Source organism: Phyllobates terribilis, unplaced genomic scaffold (assembly GCF_046119375.1).
Source record: "Phyllobates terribilis strain yellow unplaced genomic scaffold, ASM4611937v1 Scaffold_7__3_contigs__length_470593459, whole genome shotgun sequence".
Taxonomy (NCBI): Eukaryota; Metazoa; Chordata; class Amphibia; order Anura; family Dendrobatidae; genus Phyllobates; species Phyllobates terribilis.
Window position 1 is genome coordinate 250,599,731 of NW_027362767.1, and position 25,270 is coordinate 250,625,000.

Sequence of the window (25,270 nt, forward strand, 5' to 3'; positions counted from 1 at the left end):
GGGCCTCAAGAGTCTCCCCTCTACTGATCCTACAAATGATTGGTGCCACGCTACAGTTCCCTGCGCAGTCGGGGGTGGCCACGTACGCTACTGCGCCGGGGAGGTTGAGCAGGTTCGCAGCACTACTCCTTTATTCTGCTGCCTCACCAAGTGATGGCATATCCTGAGAGGATAGAAGGGTGTATGTAATGTGCCACTCCTCCTACCTCCCGGATATTTAGGACTCTAGGATAATTTGGGTGGTGAGGTATACTAGTGGCCATCTTGGTTGTCACCTGCTTCCTCAGGAGCAGACCGCTAAGACTGTGTAGTAAAACATTAACAGATCCATCCTCATGTCTGTACATGAAAGCCGGAGGCGCTTCATCGAGCCCCCTGCTCGGGCGGGAACGTGATACACAGGGAGAACACCTTCCCCAAATACTGAGCAATAACCTGAAAGTATCACAGACCTAGAACTACTGCTGGCGTAGAGTAAGGAAGCGCATATATAGCAATTCCCTAACATACAGCTGTTGTTGACCTCTTACCTTTCAGGCATGAGAGCGACCTGAGGCTGGAGCATGGAGGGGCCGCAGGGGACGTTCTTCCATCAACCCACAGGCAAACGCCGAGTGTGGCATCATGTGTCTGGTGCCACGGGCAATGTTTATAGCGGCCCATAGCCTTAAAGGGAACGTGTCTCTTGCCTCAAACATTTTCATTTTATTTCAACTTGGTGTAAATGCTGCTGTCACTCTGAATCTGTCATTTTTCTTTCCCTGAGCCTCTCCTTTCCTGAAATATGGCCAACTATTCCTTATATATAAATTTAGTTTGTCTTAGCCAAATGGGATGCGGTCCTCAATAAAGACACCCACAAAGTGTGGCAGACCACGCCCACTTGGCTGACAAAACTAAATTTGTATACAGGAAAGAGGAGACCATATCTCAGGAATGGAGAGTAGCAGGAATAAGAGAAAAACGACGGAGAACAGTGGCACTCACAGCAGGTAAAAAATGACTTCTCTATGACAAGTGACAGGTTCTCTTTAACAAGTCGTATAGTTTTGTAAGGAACTTGGAAACAAAGGTCTAACAGGAATCTATAGAGAAGCAGAGATTGTGTTACCCAGCGGTATAGTTATGTTACAGATCCAGCTGCCATAGGGGGAGCTTAAGTAGTTGACTTAATACAGGTTTATTATTGGGTTTAATGGGAGCAGTGTAATAATCTGTCTGCAGAGCAAAATGCTCATAGGAAGAAACATCAGGTCCTGCAAGGAAGAAGCTGTGATGGAGCAGATCATTAACAGATGCAAAACCGCGCAACACTTGACTGCCCATGTGTACCGCTGGTCTAACCGTTACCCCAGGAAACTATGTGGGAGACCCAGCAGCGGCCGGGAGTCAGGTTCTGACCTGCCCCTAGAGAACATCATAAGCTTCACCAAACACTCGCCTCTCCCATACAGCTGGTAGAGGGTCCCAGACAACATGCATGGTACGTTATAACATTATGTAACGTGTGTGTGTGTGTGTGTATATATACATGTATATGTTGTATGTGTGGGGGTATATATACATGTATATGTTGTATGTGTGGGGGTATATATACATGTATATGTTGTATGTGTGGGGGTATATATACATGTATATGTTGTATGTGTGGGGGTATACATACATGTATATGTTGTATGTGTGGGGGTATACATACATGTATATGTTGTATGTGTGGGGGTATATATACATGTATATGTTGTATGTGTGGGGGTATACATACATGTATATGTTGTATGTGTGGGGGTATACATACATGTATATGTTGTATGTGTGGGGGTATATATACAAACATACAACATATATACAGTATATTATATATATATATATTTGTATACATGTGCTTATGTGTATATATATATATATATATATATGTGTATGTATATATATATATATATACAGTACAGACCAAAAGTTTGGACACACCTCATTTAAAGATTTTTCTGTATTTTCATGACTATGAAAATTGTACATTCACACTGAAGGTATCAAAACTATGAATTAACACATGTGGAATTATATACTTAACAAAAAAGTGTGAAACAACTGAAAATATGTCTTATATTCTAGGTTCTTCAAAGTAGCCACCTTTTGCTTTGATGACTGCTTTGCACACTCTTGGCATTCTCTTGATGAGCTTCAAGAGGTAGTCACCGGAAATGGTTTTCACTTCACAGGTGTGCCCTGTCAGGTTTAATAAGTGGGATTTCTTGGCTTATAAATGGGGTTGGGACCATCAGTTGTGTTGTGCAGAAGTCTGGTGGATACACAGCTGATAGTCCTACTGAATACACTGTTAGCTGCTTTTTTCTTGCCATAATACAAATTCTAAGTAAAGAAAACCGAGTGGCCATCATTACTTTAAGAAATGAAGGTCAGTCAGTCCGAAAATTTGGGCAAACTTTGAAAGTGTCCCCAAGTGCAGTTGCAAAAACCATCAAGCGCTACAAAGAAACTGGCTCACATGAGGACTGCCTCAGGAAAGGAAGACCAAGAGTCACCTCTGCTTCTGAGGATAAGTTTATCCGAGTCACCAGCCTCAGAAATCGCAGGTTAACAGCAGCTTAGATTAGAGACCAGGTCAATGTCACACAGAGTTCTAGCAGCAGACACATCTCTACAACAACTGTTAAGAGGAGACTTTGTGCAGCAGGCCTTCATGGTAAAATAGCTGCTAGGAAACCACTGCTAAGAACAGGCAACAAGCAGAAGAGACTTGTTTGGGCTAAAGAACACAAGGAATGGACATTAGACCAGTGGAAATCTGTGCTTTGGTCTGATGAGTCCAAAATTGAGATCTTTGGTTCCAACCACCGTGTCTTTGCGCGACCCAGAAAAGGTGAACGGATGGACTCTACATGCCTGGTTCCCACCGTGAAGCATGGAGGAGGAGGTGTGATGGTGTGGGGGTGCTTTGCTGGTGACACTGTTGGGGATTTATTCAAAATTGAAGGCATACTGAACCAGCATGGCTACCACAGCATCTTGCAGCGGCATGCTATTCCATCCGGTTTGCGTTTAGTTGGACCATCATTTATTTTTCAACAGGACAATGACCTCAAACACACCTCCAGGCTGTGTAAGGGCTATTTGACCAAGGAGGAGAGTGATGAGGTGCTACGCCAGATGACCTGGCCTCCACAGTCACCAGACCTGAACCCAATCGAGATGGTTTGGGGTGAGCTGGACCGCAGAGTGAAGGCAAAAGGGCCAACAAGTGCTAAGCATCTCTGGGAACTCCTTCAAGATTGTTGGAAGACCATTTCCGGTGACTACCTCTTGAAGCTCATCAAGAGAATGCCAAGAGTGTGCAAAGCAGTCATCAAAGCAAAAGGTGGCTACTTTGAAGAACCTAGAATATAAGACATATTTTCAGTTCTTTCACACTTTTTTGTTAAGTACAGTTAGATGAAAAAGTTTGGCCACCCCTATTAATCTTAAGCTTAATGTTTTATAAAAATTGGTGTTTTTGCAACAGCTATTTCAGTTTGATATATGTAATAACTGTTGGACACAGTAATGTTTCTGCCTTGAAATGAGGTTTATTGTACTAACAGAAAATGTGCAATCTGCATTCAAACAAAATTTGACAGGTGCATAAGTATGGGCACCTCACCAGGAAAGTGACATTAATATTTAGTAGATCCTCCTTTTGCAAAAATAACAGCCTCTAGTCGCTTCCTGTAGCTTTTAATGAGTTCCTGGATCCTGGATGAAGGTATTTTTGACCATTCCTCTTTACAAAACAATTCCAGTTCAGTTAAGTTTGATGGTCGCCGAGCATGGACAGCCCTCTTCAAATGATCCCACAGATGTTCAATGATATTCAGGTCTGGGGACTGGGATGGCCATTCCAGAACATTGTAATTGTTCCTCTGCATGAATGCCTGAGTAGATTTGGAGCGGTGTTTTGGATCATTGTCTTGCTGAAAGATCCATCCCCTGCGTAACTTCAACTTTGTCACTGATTCTTGAACATTATTGTCAAGAATCTGCTGATACTGAGTGGAATCCATGCGTCCCTCAACTTTAACAAGATTCCCGGTGCCGGCATTGGCCACACAACCCCAAAGCATGAAGGAACCTCCACCAAATTTTACTGTGGGTAGCAAGTGTTTTTCTTGGAATGCTGTGTTTTTTTGCCGCCATGCATAACGCCTTTTTGTATGACCAAACAACTCAATCTTGGTTTCATCAGTCCACAGGACCTTCTTCCAAAAAGAAATTGGCTTCTCCAAATGTGCTTTTGCATACCTCAGCCGACTTTGTTTGTGGCGTGCTTGCAGAAACGGCTTCTTTTGCATCACTCTCCCATACAGCTTCTCCTTGTGCAAAGTGCGTTGTATAGTTGACTGATGCACAGTGACACCATCTGCAGCAAGTTGATGCTGCAGCTCTCTGGAGGTGGTCTGAGGATTGTCCTTGACTGATCTCACCATTCTTCTTCTCTGCCTTTCGGATGTTTTTCTTGGCCTGCCACTTCTGGCCTTAACAAGAACTGTCCCTGTTTTCTTCCATTTCCTTACTATGTTCCTCACAGTGGAAACTGACAGGTTAAATCTCTGAGATAGCTTTTTGTATCCTTCCCCTGAACAACTATGTTGAATAATCTTTGTTTTCAGATCACTTGACAGTTGTTTTGAGGAGCCCATGATGCCACTCTTCAGAGGAGATTCAAACAGGAGAACAACTTGCAAGTGGCCACTTTAAGTAGCTTTTCTCATGATTGCATACACCTGGCTATGAAGTTCGAAGCTCAATGAGGTTACAAAACCAAAAAAAGTACTTTAGTAAGTCAGTAAAAAGTAGGTAGGAGTATTTAAAACAAGAAAATGATAAGGGTGCACATACTTATGCACCTGTCAAATTTTGTTTGAATGCAGATTGCACATTTTCTGTTAGTACAATAAACCTCATTTCAAGGCAGAAACATTACTGTGTCCAACAGTTATTACATATATCAAACTGAAATAGCTGTTGCAAAAACACCAATTTTTATAAAACATTAAGCTTAAGATTAATAGGGGTGCCCAAACTTTTTCATATAACTGTATATAATTCCACATGTGTTAATTCATAGTTTTGATGCCTTCAGTGTGAATGTACAATTTTCATAGTCATGAAAATACAGAAAAAAATCTTTAAATGAGAAGGTGTGTCCAAACTTTTGGTCTGTACTGTATATCTGTATATATTTATATACACTTATATACATGCACATACATATTTATACACACACGTGAACATGCATGTATATAGAAATACGCACACATATTATATATATATATATATATATATATATATATATATATATTACACACACATATGTACTTGCATATATATAATGCACATGTACGCACATACAGTACAGACCAAAAGTTTGGACACACCTTCTCATTTAAAGATTTTTCTGTATTTTCATGACTATGAAAATTGTACATTCACACTGAAGGCATCAAAACTATGAATTAACACATGTGGAATTATATACTTAACAAAAAAAGTGTGAAACAACTGAAAATACATCTTATATTCTAGGTTCTTCAAAGTAGCCACCTTTTGCTTTGATGACTGCTTTGCACACTCTTGGCATTCTCTTGATGAGCTTCAAGAGGTAGTCACCGGAAATGATCTTCCAACAATCTTGAAGGAGTTTCCAGAGATGCTTAGCACTTGTTGGCCCTTTTGCCTTCACTCTGCGGTCCAGCTCACCCCAAACCATCTCGATTGGGTTCAGGTCTGGTGACTGTGGAGGCCAGGTCATCTGGCGTAGCACCCCATCACTCTCCCTCTTGGTAAAATAGCCCTTACACAGCCTGGAGGTGTGTTTGGCGTCATTGTCCTGTTGAAAAATAAATGATGGTCCAACTAAACGCAAACCGGATGGAATAGCATGCCGCTGCAAGATGCTGTGGTAGCCATGCTGGTTCAGTATGCCTTCAATTTTGAATAAATCTCCAACAGTGTCACTAGCAAAGCACCCCCACACCATCACACCTCCTCCTCCATGCTTCACGGTGGGAACCAGGCATGTAGAGTCCATCCGTTCACCTTTTCTGCGTCGCACAAAGACACGGTGGTTGGAACCAAAGATCTCAAATTTGGACTCCTCAGACCAAAGCACAGATTTCCACTGGTCTAATGTACATTCCTTGGGTTCTTTAGCCCAAACAAGTCTTCTGCTTGTTGCCTGTCCTTAGCAGTGGTTTCCTAGCAGCTATTTTACCATGAAGGCCTGCTGCACAAAGTCTCCTCTTAACAGTTGCTGTAGAGATGTGTCTGCTGCTAGAACTCTGTGTGGCATTGACCTGGTCTCTAATCTGAGCTGCTGTTAACCTGCGATTTCTGAAGCTGGTGACTCGGATAAACGTATCCTCAGAAGCAGAGGTGACTCTTGGTCTTCCTTTCCTGGGGCGGTCCTCATGTGAGCCAGTTTCTTTGTAGCGCTTGATGGTTTTTGCAACTGCATTTGGCGACACATTCAAAGTTTTCCCAACTTTTCGGACTGACTACTTTAAGAAATGAAGGTCAATGATGGCCACTCCTTTTTCTTTACTTCGCTGCTTTTTTCTTTCCATAATACAAATTCTAACAGTCTATTCAGTAGGACTATCAGCTGTGTATCCACCAGACTTCTGCACAACACAACTGATGGTCCCAACCCCATTTATAAGCCAAGAAATCCCACTTATTAAACCTGACAGGGCACACCTGTGAAGTGAAAACCATTTCCGGTGACTACCTCTAGAAGCTCATCAAGAGAATGCCAAGAGTGTGCAAAGCAGTCATCAAAGCAAAAGGTGGCTACTCTGAAGAACCTAGAATATAAGACATATTTTCAGTTGTTTCACACTTTTTTGTTAAGTATATAATTCCACATGTGTTAATTCATAGTTTTGATGCCTTCAGTGTGAATGTACAATTTTCAAAGTCATGAAAATACAGAAAAATCATTAAATGAGGTGTGTCCAAACTTTTGGTCTGTACTGTATATATTACACATATACGGTATATAATACACACATGTATATTTACACACTTATTTGAGGTTCCTTTCTCCGTATTTGCATGTATTTCAGTGGTTCCCGCATTACTTCTCTTCTGGGGATGGCTGCCGAGCTCCGGAGCCGCGTGTACCACGGCCTACGGGGGTAAAATCCACTACTGCAAGACTTTTCAGACAGGTACTTGGCACTTCTGCTTTAGATTTCTCGCTGTTTGGTCTGTGGTCCATCACCTGGTAGTAATAGTATGAGAACTTTTGAAGGAGAGAGTGACTCTCATTAAAGAGGCCAACTTATTGGCAATGCTCCATGGTAAAAAAATATGCAAATTCACTTTCTTGGCGCATTGGAAGACCGGCATCTTGCATTTGTGAGTCTTTGTCAGTCTGGTGGCCATCGCTAAGTGGTTAAACCCTGATTAACCGGGTTCTCTGCTTTGTACAATTCCTACTTATTAGAAGGGTCTGTTGACCTGGGACCCCCAGCGATCACCTGTGATCAGTGAGGAAGCCTGGCAGTATGTGTTCAGTTTCTCTGCAGCGCCTCCACTGGGAAAGTGAAGTATTGCACAGTGTCCATACAGATCAATGGGTCGTCCATGTAACATAGTATAGGACTGGTCTTCCAGAATGAGAGACCTTTTTTTTGCACCCTCTTTGTTTTCCAAGAGAAGAGGGTCCTAAAGAAGGAAGGAAACCCTAATTATTTAGAAATCCCTAATGGGGTGCATAAAGATGTGATTTCTAAGTGCATAAGTCATGGTCTTGATTTAGTTCTATTTTCACTGAAGATTAATATTGGCTACGGCATTAATACTACCGTCGGCCTCTTGGCTGACAACAGAGAACAATGTGACACCTACACGGTAATTAGAGATAAAATTGTCGTCCCTGGCTCTGTTACAGATTACATTGAAGGAATGGAAATCCTCATTTTTGAGGAACGAGATGTCGGTCGCATCAATTCTACCGTATTATCCAGCCCTAATCTGAAGTCTGTGCTGAGTCTGACCCTGAAGGGCAGTAAGATCCGCACTATTGAATCGGGAGCGTTCCAGCAGTTTAAGGGTCTCGGTATTCTGGAGCTGCAGAATAACAGCCTGACCACCCTGTCGCCCTCCTGGTTCCATGACCCGGGAACTCTGAAGAATCTCACCATGGCCAATAACTCCATCGGACAGCTGCATCCGGAGATGCTGGACGGATTTTCCAACTTGGAGTGGCTCAATCTCAGTCTAAATCAAATCACCTCCATCCACATTGAGAGCTTCCGGAGCCTGTCCAAGATGGTGTCCCTGGACTTGTCCTACAATAAGATTTCATCGCTTCGATGGCAGACGCTGAGTCCTTTAAATGGCACTTTAAGACTTGGTGGCAATCCGTGGAATTGTTCCTGCGCACATAAGGATTTTATACTATTTCTGAAAGGTAAGAAAAATTATAGTTCTCCAGAAAATAAAATAAATCATTGCGGAGTCTTGTTAGGGCTTCTGGCAACCAATATGGCTAATACTGGGGTTGTCACAGTGGCTCCTTCGTTCATTTACAGACCCTCTGAAATGCACTTTGCAGCCTCATCCAAGTTTTGGATTTTTCTTTTGTGGGAGTATTTCTCCTAGTAATATACGCTGGCTATGAATTCTGTTTTTCCCCAGTAATATAGGCTGGATGTGAGCTCTGTGTGTCTCTCCCGGTAATATAGGCTGGATGTGAGGTCTTCGTCTTTCCCAGTAGTATAGGCTGGATGCGAGCTCTGTGTCTCTCCCAGTAATATAGGCTGGATGCGAGCTCTGTGTGTCTCCCAGTAATATAGGCTGGATGTGAGCTCTGTGTGTCTCCCAGTAATATAGGCTGGATGTGAGGTCTGTATGTCTCTCCCGGTAATATAGGCTGGATGTGAGCTGTGTGTGTCTCCCAGTAATATAGGCTGGATGTGAGCTCGGTGTGTCTCTCCCGGTAATATAGACTGGATGTGAGCTCTATGTCTCTCCCAGTAATATAGGCTGGATGTGAGCTCTGTGTTTTTCCTAGTAATATAGGCTGGATGTGAGCTGTGTGTGTCTCTCCTAGTAATATAGACTGGATGTGAGCTCTGTGTGTCTCTCCTGGTAATATAGGCTGGATGTGAGCTCTGTGTGTCTCCCAGTAATATAGGCTAGATGTGAGCTCTGTGTTTTTCCTAGTAATATAGGCTGGATGTGAGCTGTGTGTGTCTCTCCTAGTAATATAGACTGGATGTGAGCTCTATGTCTCTCCCAGTAATATAGACTGGATGTGAGCTCTATGTCTCTCCCAGTAATATAGGCTGGATGTGAGCTCTGTGTCTCTCCTAGTAATATAGAGTGGCTATGAGCTCTGTGTCTCTCCTAGTAATATAGACTGGCTATGAGCTCTGTTTCTCTCCTGGTAATATAGACTGGATGTGAGCTCTGTTTCTCTCCCGGTAATATAGGCTGGATGTGAGCTCTGTGTGTCTCTCCCGGTAATATAGGCTGGATGTGAGCTCCGTGCTGTTTCTCTCTTGGTAATAGAAGACTGGATATGAGCTTTGTTTCTCTCCTGGTTATATAGGCTGATTGTAAGGTCTGTTGTTCTCCTAGTAATATAGGCTGTATGTGAGCTCTGTGAATCTCCCAGTAATATAGGCTGGATGTTATGTCTGTGTGCATCCAGGGTGCTGTTTTCATCATTACCTCAAATATCAGCACAGCTTCCATCTTCCACGGATTTCCTCTTCATGTGGTTTCCACCTTTTTCTTAATCTGTTTTCTCTGCCTTCCCTAACACTGTAGATACTTTCTTTCCCTGACTCCTGAATGGCGCGCGAACCTGACGAATGACTACTTTAAACATCCCTACAGGCTAAAAAAAAAAAGCTAAGGCTTTTTGGGGCCTTAGGAAAGTTGCATGGCTACCTTACAATTTATGATCAATGGTGGTACAACCTCTGATCTTTTTTCCTGCACAGTTACCCCCCCACAGTAATCTCTATTCTTTTTGCACCTGAATGCGACACCTTTTACTGACAAAACATCGGCCTTGTTCTCGAGGTAAAAAGAAAGCGTTAGGTGGTACCCCTACCCTGTTCTCAGACATAAAGGGGCTTCCCATAAACAGCATTTATCGTATGTCCTCAGAACAGTTGATAAATGTAGGATCTGTGTGTGCCTCACCAGTCGCGAGAATGCCAGTCTTCCATCAATAGAGTATTGGTTGGCAAGAGGTCATCGCTCTGGTCACCATCTATGAGACTGACAGGTGGCTGAGTACAACCATGTTATAGCTTTTCCAGAAAGCCCTGGTTTCTGCTCATAAATGTTACATATGTTATTGATCTTGTTGCAGAGCTGCTGAATGCATCCAGATTGACCGACCCCACCTCGGTCACGTGTCGCTATCCACCAGATTTAATGGGAGCCCTGGTGTGGAACCTAACAGAGATGAATTGCTCCTTGCTTGCTCCACCGCCCTTACCAGAAACAGGTTTCCATAAAGTGGTGTTACCGGTGCTCTTTGTTGTATTAGGTGAGTGCAATCTGCTTCCCCAATTTAAAATGATGTAAGAAAGAAAGGTCACCTTAAAAGAACAGTAATAATCCTTTTGCTGATTATTTGGAGGTTCCAGATTAACAAATATCCTGCATTGAAAAAAAAACATTGCTGGACTAAAGGCTATGCACACCTTTGACACCTTTTTATGTTATTGGTTACCGTTAATTAATAAAATTGCTCTAAGTTTGTCTGCAATCTACATTTATTTTCCCTTTGATCTCCTTTCATACTGATTCAAATTTCAAGTTTTCGCTTTTCGGATTTACCCTTCCAGTAATATAGGCTGAATGTGAAGTCTGTGTGTATCCAGGGTGTTGCTGTGTTCATTAGCTCATATATCAGCACAGCTTCTATCCTGCACTTAATTTTTCTACATGTGCTTTCCTATAGTCTGTTTTCTCTGCCCTCCCCGAGACTGTAAGATACTTTCCTTTTTCTACTTACTGTGGAGATCTATCGTTTACCTGCTCATATCTCTAACACTGAAAGAAAGTGCAGAGATCAGGAGTTCTGCTTGATCTGTCTTTTTTTGCAGAGCACTTGGCTAGATAAAGAACTTTAACATGCTCTACTATAATACTAATAGTTGTTAATTTTTATTGAAGACTATTTAGAAAGTTGCTAACTTTACATTTAGAAAGCAAATAAATGATGAAAAAAAATGGTGTGAAGGTGTACATGGCCTTTAATGTAATTTTGCCATACTATGTTTTGTATACTCTTATACATAAATGGTGGGGGGAAAATAACAATTTATGCTGCAAATTTTCACCCTTTATATAGGGTGAAATCTGCTGTAAAATCCTTGACAAATCTACATGTAAGGGCTCTTTAAAGTTAGTTAATAGCCTCTTTATTTAGGCCGACTGTGCTTATGCGCACAGAATGATTGGTAATATTGTTCTGTGCATATAGTGTCATTGTTCTCGGCAGCGCGTAGTATTCACATAGGCTTTTTTTATGCAAATTTTCAGCTGGGTTTTACAGTACCAGCAAAGTCTGAGATTTCAGAAATCTCATTCACACACATTGGTTTTTGTGTCATCAGTATTTTGCGTTTTGCATGTTTTTTTGCACAACAGAGAAGGTCACGTCTTTCAGTGTTTTTTCAGCATTTTTTACCCAATGAAAGTAATGGGTGGTGAAAAAACGCCTAGTGTGAACATAGCCATCAGGTTTTGCTGCGTTTTTAGTGAAAAAAAGCAAGAAGAGCAGTATGTGAAACTCATTTATTTTTGTGATTTTCCCAAGTTTACCATCTTGTCTTGGTCACCTGAGATGGCAGTTTGGCTTAGTACAGTTTAATTAAATTAGTGATGCGTACAAAGTAAACATTGGCCAACCATGCATTGTTCAATCTCACACCGTGGTCGGCCAATGTTTACTTTGTACTCATCAGTAATTTAATTAAACTGTGCTAAGCCAAACTGCCATCTCAGGTGACCAAGACAAGATGGTAAACTTGGAAAAATCACAAAAATAAATGAGTTTCACATCCAAACTGTGGCTGACAAAGGTGTGAAATTGAGCAACTCAATAGCAGACCAAAGTGTGAAGATAAGTAGATGCACTGCCATTGGTGACCTTTGTTCATTCTTCTGTGGTGGAAGGAAAGCTGAACTTTCGGATCCTGAAAAATGGACCAAAAAGCGCAACAAAGCCTGCATTTTTGCCGCAGCTTCATTACTTCAAATAGATCAGGTTTTGCTGCAGAAAAAAAAAGCGCCTTATGTGAACTTACCCTTAATCTCTCTTTTAAAACAGAAGTGATGTTTTTTTTTTGTCAACATTCACCTTGGTAGGTAAGAGTTCAGGTTTTAGTCTAAGCTTGAAATTGTTTTCTACCAACTTACTTCGTACCAGGGATCGAGAGATGATGCTTTGTTTATTTGTAAGCCATGAGCTGACCATTATCTCCTGGCCTATATGTTTATCAGTTTTTACTCCCTACCCCAGAAACAGCACCACCATTGTACACTGGCCAAACCTGGTATTGCAGCTTAGCCCTTTTCACCTCAATGGAGCAAAGCTGCAATACTATGGGCTTTTTGTACTTTTTTTTTTTTTTTTTACCCGCTTGCATTACATGACCTGTATAGACTGGATTGTTCATTGTATCCAAAAACAAAATTATTATTTATTTTATTGCAGCGCTATTTGTGTTCATTTTGCTGATTTTCCTCCTTTGGAAGAAAAAACAAGATAAAAAACAAGTGCGACCAGTCAAAAGAATAAAAGAAGAGGCCGGTGTTAGATATCCAAGAACTTTTCGTGATGGCGTCACAGTCGACGCAAACCTGGCGCGTTTCAAGACAGCATCGAGCCAATATCCTGCGGCTTTGGGTCGGACTAAGTCGGCAGCCGCTATTTTACTCCAAGCTGAATTCAACTCCTCAAACGTGACCCAAAATCATAAGAAAAGTCAAAAGTCACAAGGCGCCAACTCCGTGAAAGTTGGCGGTAATCGGAAAGAGCCCTCAGAAGACAACATGGAAATGTGGTATTATGACAACCTGCAGTGTACAGTCTACCAGACCTTCAATGTCAACTCATCCAATATGGAAGATGCTTCCACCCGTCCCCCAGTGGTGTCTATGGGACTAGCAGAAAGTGACGACTACTCAACCAGATCCACCGCAAACATTGACGAACCTCTCGTCTACTTGTGCATTAACACAGCTCGAGAAGAATCCACCGTGACCGTTCCTGTCAAGAAGACGAGACCTCCATACAAGCCGCAGATCGTAAGACGGGCGCTGTCTTGGCCTAATGTCCAGTGTAAAAAAGAATCCGGAGTTTCATATGAAGACTTTTTGAAGACCCTCAAGTCAGGTGGTTCTTGTACCACCCAAGAAAAATACAAAACAGTGGATTCTGGTGATCTCCCTGACTCTACTCAAATGCTAAGGCCAAGCCGGGGTTTATTGAGAAAGGTGGAGATCAAGAAGGATTCAGCATTAGGTGGTTCGTCCAAGAATAAAGTAGCGGATGATAAGTTTAGACAAGGAAATGTGACCAGGAATATTTATGAGAGGTCAGGCATAGGTGGACATGCCCCGAGAAGCAAGGTCGTCACTCCGGACTCTAGGGTAAACCGGGACGGTCTTCCCAGCCGAGGATCAGAAGCCCGATCAGAACTACGAAGCACACCGGACGACGACCAGCTACTGGAGAATAATGAATATAGTTTTATAGACCTGTTACATGAGGTGGTGGAAAATCATGGGCGGTGGACAAGGGAGAGGTGGAAGCAAACCCACCAGCAACGAATGTCCAGTAGAACATCGCCGCACCCCTAGAGAGTCCAGGATTAAAAAAAAAAAAAAACATGGCTGCTTTCTTCCAAATTTGTCAATGGGTTATACCTGGTATTACAGCTCAGCTCCATTAAAGTGAATGAACTGCAATACCACACTTCCTGCTATAGCAAAAAGTGGTCGTTTTTTTCTAATCGTGTACAATCCCTTTAATTAAATATGATATACAGTTGAAACCAGAAGTTTCCATCCACTATATAAAAAGACACATATGGATGTTTTTTCTCAATATCTGACATGAAATCAGAATAAACCTTTCCTGTTTTAGGACAATTAGGATTACCATAATGTTTAATATTTGCCAAATGGCAGAATAATGAGAGAGAGAATGTTTTAAGGCATTTTTATTACTTACTGCAAAGTCAAAAGTTTCCATACATTTCATTAGAATTTGGTACCATTGCCCTTAAACTGAATGACTTGGGTCAAACATTTGGGATACCCTTCCACAAGCTTCTCACAATAGTTGGTCGTAATTTGGGCCCATTCCTCCTGACAAAACTGGTGTAACTGATCCAGGTTTGTAGGTCGCCTTGCTTGCACCTGCCTTTTCAGCTTTGCCCATACATTTTCATTAGGATTGAGATCAGGGCTTTGCGATGGCCCCTCCAAAACATTGACTTTGTTATCCTTAAGCCACTTTACCATTTTGTCAGTATGTTTTGGGTCATTGTCCATTTGGAAGACTCATTTCCGCCCAAGCTTTAACTTCCTGGCTGATGTCTTGAGTTGTTGCTTCAGTATTGCCACATAATCTTCTTTTCTCATGATGCCATCTATTTTATGAAGTGTACCAGTCCCTGCTGCAGCAAAACAACCCCACAACATGATGATGCCACCCCCGAGTTTCACAGTTGGGATGGTGTTCTTAGGCTTCCAAACTTCTCCCTTTTTCCCCCAAACGTAACGTTGGTCATTATGCCCAAAAAGTTAAATTTTAGTTTCATCAGACCACGGGACTTGTCTCCAGGAATGAAGGTCTTTGTTCCTGTGTGCATTTCCAGACATTAATCTGTCTTTTTTATGCTTCCTTTGGAGTAATGGCTTCTTCCTGGCAGAGTGGTCTTTCAGCACATGTTGATACAGTACTCGTTTCACTGTGGTTATTGACACAATCTTACCAGCTTCCACCATCATCTTCACAACGTCTTTTGCTTTTGTCCTTGGGTTGATATGCACATGTCGGACCAAAGCACGTTCATCTCTTGGACACAGAACCCGTCTCCTTCCTGAGCAGTATGATGGCTGGACATTCTCATCTTGTTTGTACTTGCATATAATTGTTTGTACAGATGAACGAGGCACCTCCAGGTATCTTGAAATTGTACCCACGGATGAGCTAAACTTGTGGAAGTCCACAATTGTCTTCCTGATAGCTTGGCTGATTTCTTTAGACTTTCCCATGTTGCTACACAAAGAAGTAGTGTGTTTCAGGTGTGCATTAAAATGCATCTACAGGTGTGTCTCTAATTAACTCCAATGTTGTAAAAAAAAACAGAAGCTTCCAAACACGTGACATCATCATATGGGCAGTCCAGGATTGTTTAAAGGCATAGTACTCTTAGTGTATGTAAACTTTTGACTTTGCAGTAAGTAATAAAAATGCCTTAAAACATTCTCTCTCTCTCTCATTATTCTGCCATTTGGCAAATATTGAACATGATGGTAATCCTAACTAACCTAAAACAGGAAAGGTTTATTCTGATTTCATGTCGGATATTGAGAAAAACATGCATGTGTTTTTTTTTATATAGTGTATGGAAACTTCTGGTTTCAACTGTATATTCTTATAGGATATGATCACATATTCCTGTCTGGTTTGAGTCAGGTGCAGCGATTCAATCATCCACTAATAAAGTGATAGTGCATCCCTAGGATATGACGTCATTTTATGTTCAGCGGGGGTCTAACCTCTGGGACCCCACCACTGATCCTGAAAATGAAGGTCTGTACCCCCCTTTATTGTCTTTCCCTGCACAGTGGTCCCGTCCACCTGACTGTTCGGGAAAACATCATTGTGTCCCCTTCATTCTCCAGATCGGTGGGCGGAGACCACGAATTCGGACCCCATTAATTACAGATTGTCGGCATATCCTAGCAAAATGACGTCAATTTATTAAGTTGGAAACCCCTTTTAATATTCACATCCTCTTCCTCTCTGAAGAGACAATTTGCATATTTAATTTCCCAGAGAAGCATGCATGGCTTATAAGACCCCAATATTCACATCTGTAAGCCAAGAGAGTTTACTAAAATATTAGGGGATTGCACTGGTAGATGTTATGAGATATGACAGATCTGCCAGAGTGAACATCTGCTGGGCGGCATGTCATAGTGCGGCAGGAGCTGAGCCGATTATTATATAGGTTTGTGGGAAAAGATTCAGTATAACTTGTATTTTAATATTGTAAATCCTCTGTGATTGAGTCCAGTGGGTGGTCCTACTCAGCGATGATCCTGGATTAGTCCCGCCCACTGGACTCCTAAGCCCACAATGAGCATGGATTTCATCAAATAAATGACAAGATATTCTAAATCTTTTCCGACTTTCCTATATATCCATCCGCTCAGCTCCTCGCACCCTATAACAGGCTACTACCAAAATAGATCTGGTGTGAACACAGTCATCTGTGGACTCCAGTCCCTACCAGGTATAATAGTCCTCTTAGCGGTGGGAATTATAATAAAATGTCCTCCATACGATGACCACAAGGTTCATATTTGCTGCAGAAATTTCTATGAAAGTCCATTGCATTGACCTGAATGGAGATATTTCTGCAGCAAGCACGGAGGTTTCTGCTCACTTCAGTCAACTGGAAAATAATAATAATAATTAATTTAAAAAAGTGGCTTTTAAAAGAAGGGGGGGGGGGGTATTAAAACGCAAAAATAAAAATGTTCCCTCTTGAAGGGGTTAAAAGATGATTCACGTGTAATGCAAAGTAATCAGACGTTTAAAGAAGTCATTAGACATTTCTAGAAATAAGTTTCTTGTTTAGTTTGATGCATGTAGCAGATAAATGATTATTCCTTACTGTACAATTGTGTTTTCTCCAATTAATATTGTATATTTTATGAAAATAAAACCTGACGTTCACTTCCATCGCTGTAGAATCCAAGTTTCTGCCACTTCGCGGTATACAATATGTCAGCTGCTTGCTGTCAGTGAATGGTAATATTGCTTAGATCGGGGTCCTCGTCTTTGGGGGCTGTCTGACTTTTCCTGCATTACACACACAACCACCGATATTAATGGTCGCAGTGTAATACTTAATTTCTCCTGTGGTGGCGCTGCAGGTTTCTCCATAGATCACAAAGAAACTCCCTGCGATCAGCTGTGATCTGCCAATTGTTAAAGGGATTATGCCAAAATCTTTTTTTTTATTATTTTTTTAAACTCCCTGCAGTCTAATAATCCCTTTAATGTAACCTAGCCCTACCTTCAGATAGTCACTGGCTAATTTCTTGCATCTTTTTGCAAAAGCTTCTGACATGGAGCTTTTCAGGTGGGGGGGGGGGGGATATATTTGGAGCAGCGAGCCCAGCGAACACTTTTACAAATTGATTGTACTTGACAACTTTATTTTAGGAATTTAAGCTTATGACTGATACTTGGTAGCCTGGGAAAAAAACCTTTAAAGGGAATCTGTCAAAAGACTAGGTGTCTTGTGCCTCCTGGTCCAACCGCACCCCCACCGCTGATTGGCTGCTTTCTGTCATTATACACTGCACACAGGAAAACGGCCAATCAGTGGTGTGGGCGGGGCTACACAGGGCTCAGTATTCCGAGCTCTGCTAAATCTGCAGCAGGGAAAACTGTGATTCAATCAAAATGACAGTAAGCAGCCCAGCAAGTGACATATCTCTGGAATCAGGGTCTCTGCCACTACATCATGTTGCTCTCAGATTACATAGCAAAAACCTGCTGACAGATTCCCTTTAAGGTGAGAACCCAATTTTAACACAATTTAGTTTGATGCCATTACTTAAGCAGGCAATCACCCTCTTTCGTTCTACCTCATGTCCAATAGGTGGCCTCTTCTTCTCCATTAGCATGTGGCTGATCGTCTGTATCTTGACAAGTCGCTGCAAGAACAAAGTGACCAACGTGACCGACCCAGAACGTCCTCTGCGGCCGAGCTCTGAGAACTGTGCGCACACAAGCCATCGCCATAAGGGAAGTGTGGTCAGCCACATCCGACAAGATCGACTGATCGGGTCAGCGCACCTACGACACGAGATCACTGAAGGATCTGCTATGCAAACAGAGTGCCCTGAAAACCTGAACGAGAAGGGAAGAGACTTGGAGAGATTTCTCCATTCAGATATGAAAACCAGTAAGTCTGAGCCACTGGTTTTCCCCTTAGGTGTTAGTGCACCAGTATTGGATGCATTTATCTTTGGTGAAATGGTTTTCAGCACCGAACACGTCACAAGTCAGACCTCGGCATATAAGCAAGACCCAACATCACCGAAAAACACGGTTACTGTGCAGAATTTGGAGGCTGCAAGATTTCACCCCGCAGGAAAGCTTTATTCAGAAAATAAGGGCGGGTTATGTGGAAATCCCATTGATAATGTTACTGGGGAAACTGGTGAGTTCTCAAAGTCCTTTTTTTTTCCCTTTTCAGTGTTGTTTTTATGGCAAATTCATTTTTTCCTGTGTAAAAGTTGACCATTTGCTGCCAGATATCTCTACAGATTACATCAGATCACCGGCAGCACAACAAGCAACGATCAGCTTTCAGCACGCCACATACTGACAGTTATAGTTTTGCAGCAGCTGGAAAGCAACCACTGCTACATAAGAAACATGGGAATCCTTAAAGGGACTTCTCTGCTTTATTTCCTACACTTGTCTTTTTATTGCTAAAAGATAAAGTTTTACATCACTTTGGAAATGTTTCAAAACTGCAGAGACAAAAGTGAACAGACTTTTACCCCATCAGGTCACTGCTTCCATTTTTCAATTGGCTGATAGCTGGAGTCTGATTGTTCTGAGTAACAACATACAACATATCGGACTATATTACCAGCTGCCAGAGGGGGAAGGAGACTGATTCTGTCCAAAGCATAGATTTGCAGCCGGTCCCAGGGGGACACATGGAAGCAAGAAGAAAGTATTTTTATATGCTAGGGACACTATAAATTTGAAACAACTATTAAAGGCGTAGTTGACTACTAAAAAAAAAATGATAAAAGTCAACTACTGGACCCCCGCCGTTGCTCCATACTGAAGCTGTGTACCCCGCCTGTCTCCTGGCTTTCTCTTCAGAAGATCCCTGTGCCTTCCTTTACGATAATACTGTGAAGACCAGCCTGGTTAGCATTTTTAGGAGACCCAAATTTTTACTATATACTGCAATACTGTGTTATTGCACTATATAGTACAAACGATTGGACGATCGCAGCTTCAAGTCACGTAAGGAGACTAACAAAAAAAAGTGAAAAAAAAAATAGTTTTTAAAAATATTCAAATTTTAAATCACCTTTTTCTTTCATCTTGATATAAAGAATAAAAAAACATATTTTTTTTTTCTTTCTAGGCCTTGTAACCTATTTTGAAACCGACATCGACTCAGTTGAAAACACAAAAAATGCATCCAGTACCAGAAAAAGCCAAACTGAAGGTGCTGAGCCATCACCAGAGCATCTGGTATCCAGCGGTAATGGGAACCCCTCCACATTCGCTAAGAAATGTAAGACATGGAGCACATTCTGCCGAGACGACGAGCTCATCGTGAATCCTGCAGAGTGTCCCCGTGTTCCCAGGACTGAGATCAATCCATCAGTAGGAAAGGGAGAAGAAATTGCAGAAACTTCAGGCTCAAACCTGGAGGAAGAAGGCAACTCCGAGCCACGTGGTAGAAACCTCACAGACGTCGGACCTGGTAATTATGATATTGGCGACGAAGGACATAAACTCAAAGATGTCACCACCTGGCAAATCCTACAGGAATCCAAAGACCACAGAACAGAGTCCAGAATTGAAGAAGGTCCTTATAGACGTCAGCACCAAGGGCCCTCAAAAAAGACGACCACCAGACCTAAGGAAATAAGAAGTTCCTTAGCTCATGAAAAGTTTTGGAAGTACCATAAAAATTGTTGCGATGAGTTTAACCCTTGTCAGACGGCGTCAAAAGTCCTAAAAATATCAGAAAAAAGAGAGCAGAGAACCGAGGAATTAAAGCAAGAGCCACCTTCTGATGACGAGCTGCTGGAAGGTAATGGCCGAATTACATTCAATCTTTTTATCAAACTCTCACAGAGGAAATCCCGCAAGGAAGCAGAGAAGCGTCCGTGGAGATAGTAGACGGTGATAATGGTAATTATACCACACTCCACGTGGATTGTCAACTGTTAGCTCTGATCAGTTATATCAAGGTTTTTCTTTATGACGACCGATCAGTCGAAATAGGAATCCATTGGATCACATACACTTTAACAGATAAAGTGAAACTTAACAATCCCAGAAGAAGTGTCTGATTGTTTGGGGGACCCTCGCTGATCACAAAACAGGGATTTTGCACCCCCTCTTTGCATGCATTGTGCTGCTACATTCATTGCCTGTGGGCTTGATGGAGCCTTTTTCTGTTAGTTCTCCAGACAGTGACTAGAGCATATAGTAACCAGTGCTCCATTCAGGTGAGGAACACAAGACGCCCGTTCTTGTGACCCATTGGATGCTGTGTATTGGTTAGAAATAGTGTGACAAACCCCCTACCCTTAAAGGGATTGTCCAGCCTTGGGCTACAAGTCTGCAGTTATTTTATGTGACTGCGGAGTTGGAAATGCTCACATCGAGCGCACTGCGAGTGCTGGCGCAGGGAGCAGGTGGTCATGTGACCACAAGTACATGATTTGCATTCTTCCGGCCACATTCAGACTAGACATGTCCAGCCTCACCGAATACAATTTCATTGGGTGAGGCCGCGCCCAGCTAGTTGGCCTGTGAAATCATGTATGCAAATCACATACTTGCTGTCATGTGTCCACCACTCCTGTCACCGGAAAATCCTCACAGTGTACGAGATGTGAGGATTCACAAGTGTGCAGTCACATAGAGTGACTGCAGACTTGTAGCTTAAGGTCGGACAACTCCTTTAAAGAGGAACTAAACCTTTTTTTTTATTATTATTATTTGAGAGCCCTCTTAATTGCAAGCAGATTGGTGGAGGCCCGGGGTCCTGAGACCCCATACCGATTTGCTCCAAAAACCTTTTCCCCAAGAGGCATACAGCTAAGGCAATGGAAGCGCATACAAATCGGAGTATGGATTGCATTGTAGCCTATACTTTCTATTGAATCTGTTTTATTTATTACTAAACACTGTAAGCAGATTTTACTTCTAATTAGTGATGAGCGAATATGTTCTGTTAACCCTTTCAGCGAGTATGCTCAGGCGAACACCGAGTATCTTCCGGGTGCCCGGGTGTTATGTTTGAATCACTCCCGTGTGCATGATTTGCGACTGTTTGACAGCTTTAATACATGTGAGGAATGTCCGCTTCTTAGGCATTCCTCACATGTATTAAAGCTGTAAAACAGTCGCAAATCATGCACACAGAGAGACTGAAACATAACACCCGGGCACGCTGAAGATACTCTGTGTTCATCCGAGCATACTCGCTGAAAGGGTTAACAGAACATACTCGCTCATCACTACTTCTAATCCTACAGCAAAACACTGACAGGTAAATATATATGAAGAACTTTGTTTTTCTTGCAGTTTTTAGGGGGTAGAGGGTCGGTAAGTGTTGTCGTTTTCTTTTTTTTTTTTTACTTTTTTTTTTTCTGATGTTACCATGGACTCCTCTATTGAACTTCAAATACTCCCCCCAAAAAAATGAAAAAACACCTCCAAAAACGCTTGTAATAACCATTTTTATGTGCTATCTTATACTAATATTTTCTTGGCTTAGTTTTTTTTCCTTCTATCTTTCAGAAATACCATCGTTACCTCTTTTGCTCTCCATCCCCTCCGAAAGCAAGCCACTGACAAATCCAGCACTTTCTTCCAGGAAAACTTGCATCAGTTTACCAAATCTGGGCGTATATGATAACCACAACTCCAGTGTCATTTGTGCTCATTTCACAGAACCTGTGCTTGTTCAAGATGAAACTGGCAACAAGAAAATCTCCAAAGTTGTTTCGGTACTTAACACAGAACTTCCAGTCATTGAATTGCCAGCAGAGGACATCGTAAGTCAAAAAAGACTTGCGGAAGGTTCTCCATCTAAGACAAAGTTGCCCTTCGTCGATGTCCTATCTGAGGGTTTAATTAAAGCAGAAAGTGGATTATATGACGTATCTGGTACTTCTGGGCCGACTAGTGGTAACAATGCAAAAGTTACAAATAGCTTAGAACAAGATGTTCAATCTCGCAAACCAGATCTCCGAGTCTTAAATGGTCAAGCACAAGATTTCCTAAGCTATGACAGTAATTGTCAAAATATTAATGCCCCACCTAGAGTGATGTTAAGAGAAGATGATTTATCACAAGGGGTTGTACCGACTAGTAATCTAGAAGTACCAGCCATTAACCTCCAAACAGAGAGCCCTTTAAGAAATGAAATCCGATACACCCTTCATCTACCGACCATAGATGTTCCTTCTGGAGATAATACAATAGGACGGATTTCATTACAAGATGATTTACCAGAGAAGCTTGATATTCCCATCGTTGTGGACAGGATGGAAAAGTTCAATGATATTTCTCTAGATGTTCGTATATTTCATAATGATTGGTTACCCAAAATAGTTGGTCTTCCAACCACTGAGGTCCAGTCTGAAGCTCTTGCCATAAATGAAAGCAACCCAAGTGATATTTTGCAGAGTCATTTAGGGTTATTCGCTATCTCAGAACCACCAGAGGATAAAAGATTTGATGAATCCAAAACTGTGAAACCAGGAAAACAAAAAGGCAAGCGGTATGTGAAAGCAAAAAGTTGTCCAGTCCTCTCTGCAAAGCCCAATATCGAAACTGAACATAGAAACCCAAATGGAGTGAAATTTAAATCTGATCAAGGCTCAAAGACCATAGATCTAAGAAATAACATGATTGCCCCATCTGCCAGCACAACAATCAAAGCAAGTCAAGAAACCATGAACACTGGCAGCCAAGAGTCCCCAATGTCCAGCAAAGAACAGGAGCTCGGCCCCGATCTAAACCTCAGTTCTGAAACCCAACTTACACCTTCTGATTCTTATCCTCACTCCTTTGAAGATGGGGATGAGATTTCTGAATGGCCAAAATCTGCAGATCTCCTAAAACGATCAAGTACTATAAGTCTATCATCAAAATACGATATCCTGGAGAGTTCTCCGCTTCTCCCATGTAAAGATGACAATGAATATCCTACCATCGTTGATAATGGACACAATGTAGTCAATAGTGACTTTTGTACATGTGGAATGGAGAATTCTGGTTATACAAATGTCCTTAATGACCACAAAGCTGAAGACGGAAACAGTAAGGTCTCAAGTCCTGAAGAATGTACTGGTGATAAATACATGATTGAGGACACTCTTCATACATGTAACACATTGGAAGAAACGTCAGAAAGGAACTCAAAGCTACCATCGGAAAAAGAGATGACGGACGGTCCGAGGCCACCACAAAGATCGAGTCTAGACGCAGAAGTGATGGACAATCAAACTACGGAACATACAAATCTAATGCAAGTGCTAACTCGTAAGAACTCGGAAGGAAGCTCCCACACATCATCAGTTCAAGATGTTAGTCATCAGTTTTCTTTGGCCTTCAATGGACAAAGAGAAGATCTTGATGAACATGAAGACCCTTCAGATAATGTAACATCTTCTATCGTTACACAAGACCAAACTACTCAACCCAAGGTTCCCAGAAGTAACGATAAAGAAACGAAAAACCAACAAAAAGTTTTCGAAACCGGCAGAGATCAGGTGATCCAACACGTAAAACTTGAAAATACATTGACGGAACACTCTACCAATGATCTAGGTATGTCCTATTTTATTAATGAAGAGAACCGTCCTATAGATGTTGATGAATCTGGTTCTCTTTCTGAAAGTGACTGTAAATCTGCTGATGCATTGACATACGGTCGACAGAAAGTGAAGAATCGCCAAGAAGATGACTATGGTGGAATTGAAGAAACACACATTTTTGATTTAAAAAAACAATCAAGTCTGCAATCAAGAAGTAAAGACCTAACCAGTAAGATCAGGAAAACCATTGGTGGCCAAAAACGAGTAACAAATAAAACTTCCAAGACTGAAAATATCATTGCTCCATGTGTCCAAGACGACCATAAAGATTATATATCGACCAGACTTTTGAGAAGATCTTTCCAAACCATATTTCCAGTATCTGTAAAGACTCCATGTCCGCAGGTTGGTGACAAATTGAATGCATTGTCTTTAAGAGAACAGCCTTTCGACCCGGAAATCATAAACCCTCCCCGTGATTTGCTTGATACCTTAAATCAAAATAATTTTACTTCTACTCATTTTGAGGAGCCCTCAAAGAGGATGACAGACGCTATCGAATATCTCACCTCCTTGTATGCTCGAAATCCAAGGCTGAAAGTATCCCAAGATTCCTATGATGTCCCAGGCAAAGATGACAAAACCATCGAGGATATCCGAGTCTTAGCAAAACTACAGTTCTGTAAAGTCTCCGGAGGGTTTATAGTAGACGCCCAGAAAACTGAAACCCCATACATCATTGAAGAACCAACCAAAGATCCTATATTATCCACATCTAAATCAGATGATCCATACATACCTCCAAGTAAGGATGAATTAAAAGCTGATGATGAACTAGCCGTCTTGAATATCATGTATACCATAAAGAAGAGTCTGGAACTTTCCACCACTTATGACACCGATGACGTAACCGATACATAATCCTATCGAATATTTAAAGAAAATTTAACCAAAATGTTAACTTTTTCAAACTAATGTATATTATGCAGAATAACAGTGTCCACTGCTTATTGACCCCCCCAATCTAGACTTATTACATGGAATTAAAGGGGTTGTGCTCTATTCAGATAGCCCCTTCTTAAATACTGGATTTCCCAATGTAAAATAAAAACACATACTATTTTCCCGCACTGACCTTGGCTCCGAGTCTCCCGGCATAACAATGTGATGCTTGAAGATCCGACGCTGACATCTATGGAACGGCGCCGGTGCAGAGGGTAAGGATCTATTATTTTTTTTATTTTACATTAGGAATACTGTATTTAAGAAGAGGTGGTCTTAGTAGTGGACAACCGCTTTAATGACCTATATTATGTATTACCTTTCAGTGTTTTACTGTGTGTTGGATTACCACAGAACCCATTTTGCATCCAAAAAAACTTACGCCAAA

The 25,270-nt window shown here is 41.7% G+C and overlaps 1 protein-coding gene across 1 annotated transcript; it reads left to right on the top strand.

The window, feature by feature from the left end:
* Nucleotides 1-793: 793 nt before the first annotated feature.
* LOC141154386 (uncharacterized) lies at nucleotides 794-25,270 on the top strand. Its single transcript, XM_073640227.1, has 7 exons — nucleotides 794-1,483; nucleotides 7,119-7,223; nucleotides 7,949-8,470; nucleotides 10,388-10,567; nucleotides 17,943-18,506; nucleotides 19,458-20,135; nucleotides 21,857-25,270. The coding sequence occupies exons 1-7, from the start codon at nucleotides 1,477-1,479 to the stop codon at nucleotides 24,799-24,801; spliced, it is 5,001 nt and encodes a 1,666-aa protein (XP_073496328.1). The 5' UTR covers nucleotides 794-1,476; the 3' UTR covers nucleotides 24,802-25,270.

Excerpts from the sequence above, each read along its gene's own strand:
- LOC141154386 (XM_073640227.1), top strand. Across the intron at positions 10,568-17,942 it reads GGTGCTCTTTGTTGTATTAG|GTGGCCTCTTCTTCTCCATT; the intron begins GTGAGTGCAATC and ends CATGTCCAATAG. Across the intron at positions 18,507-19,457 it reads TAATGTTACTGGGGAAACTG|GCCTTGTAACCTATTTTGAA; the intron begins GTGAGTTCTCAA and ends TTTTCTTTCTAG.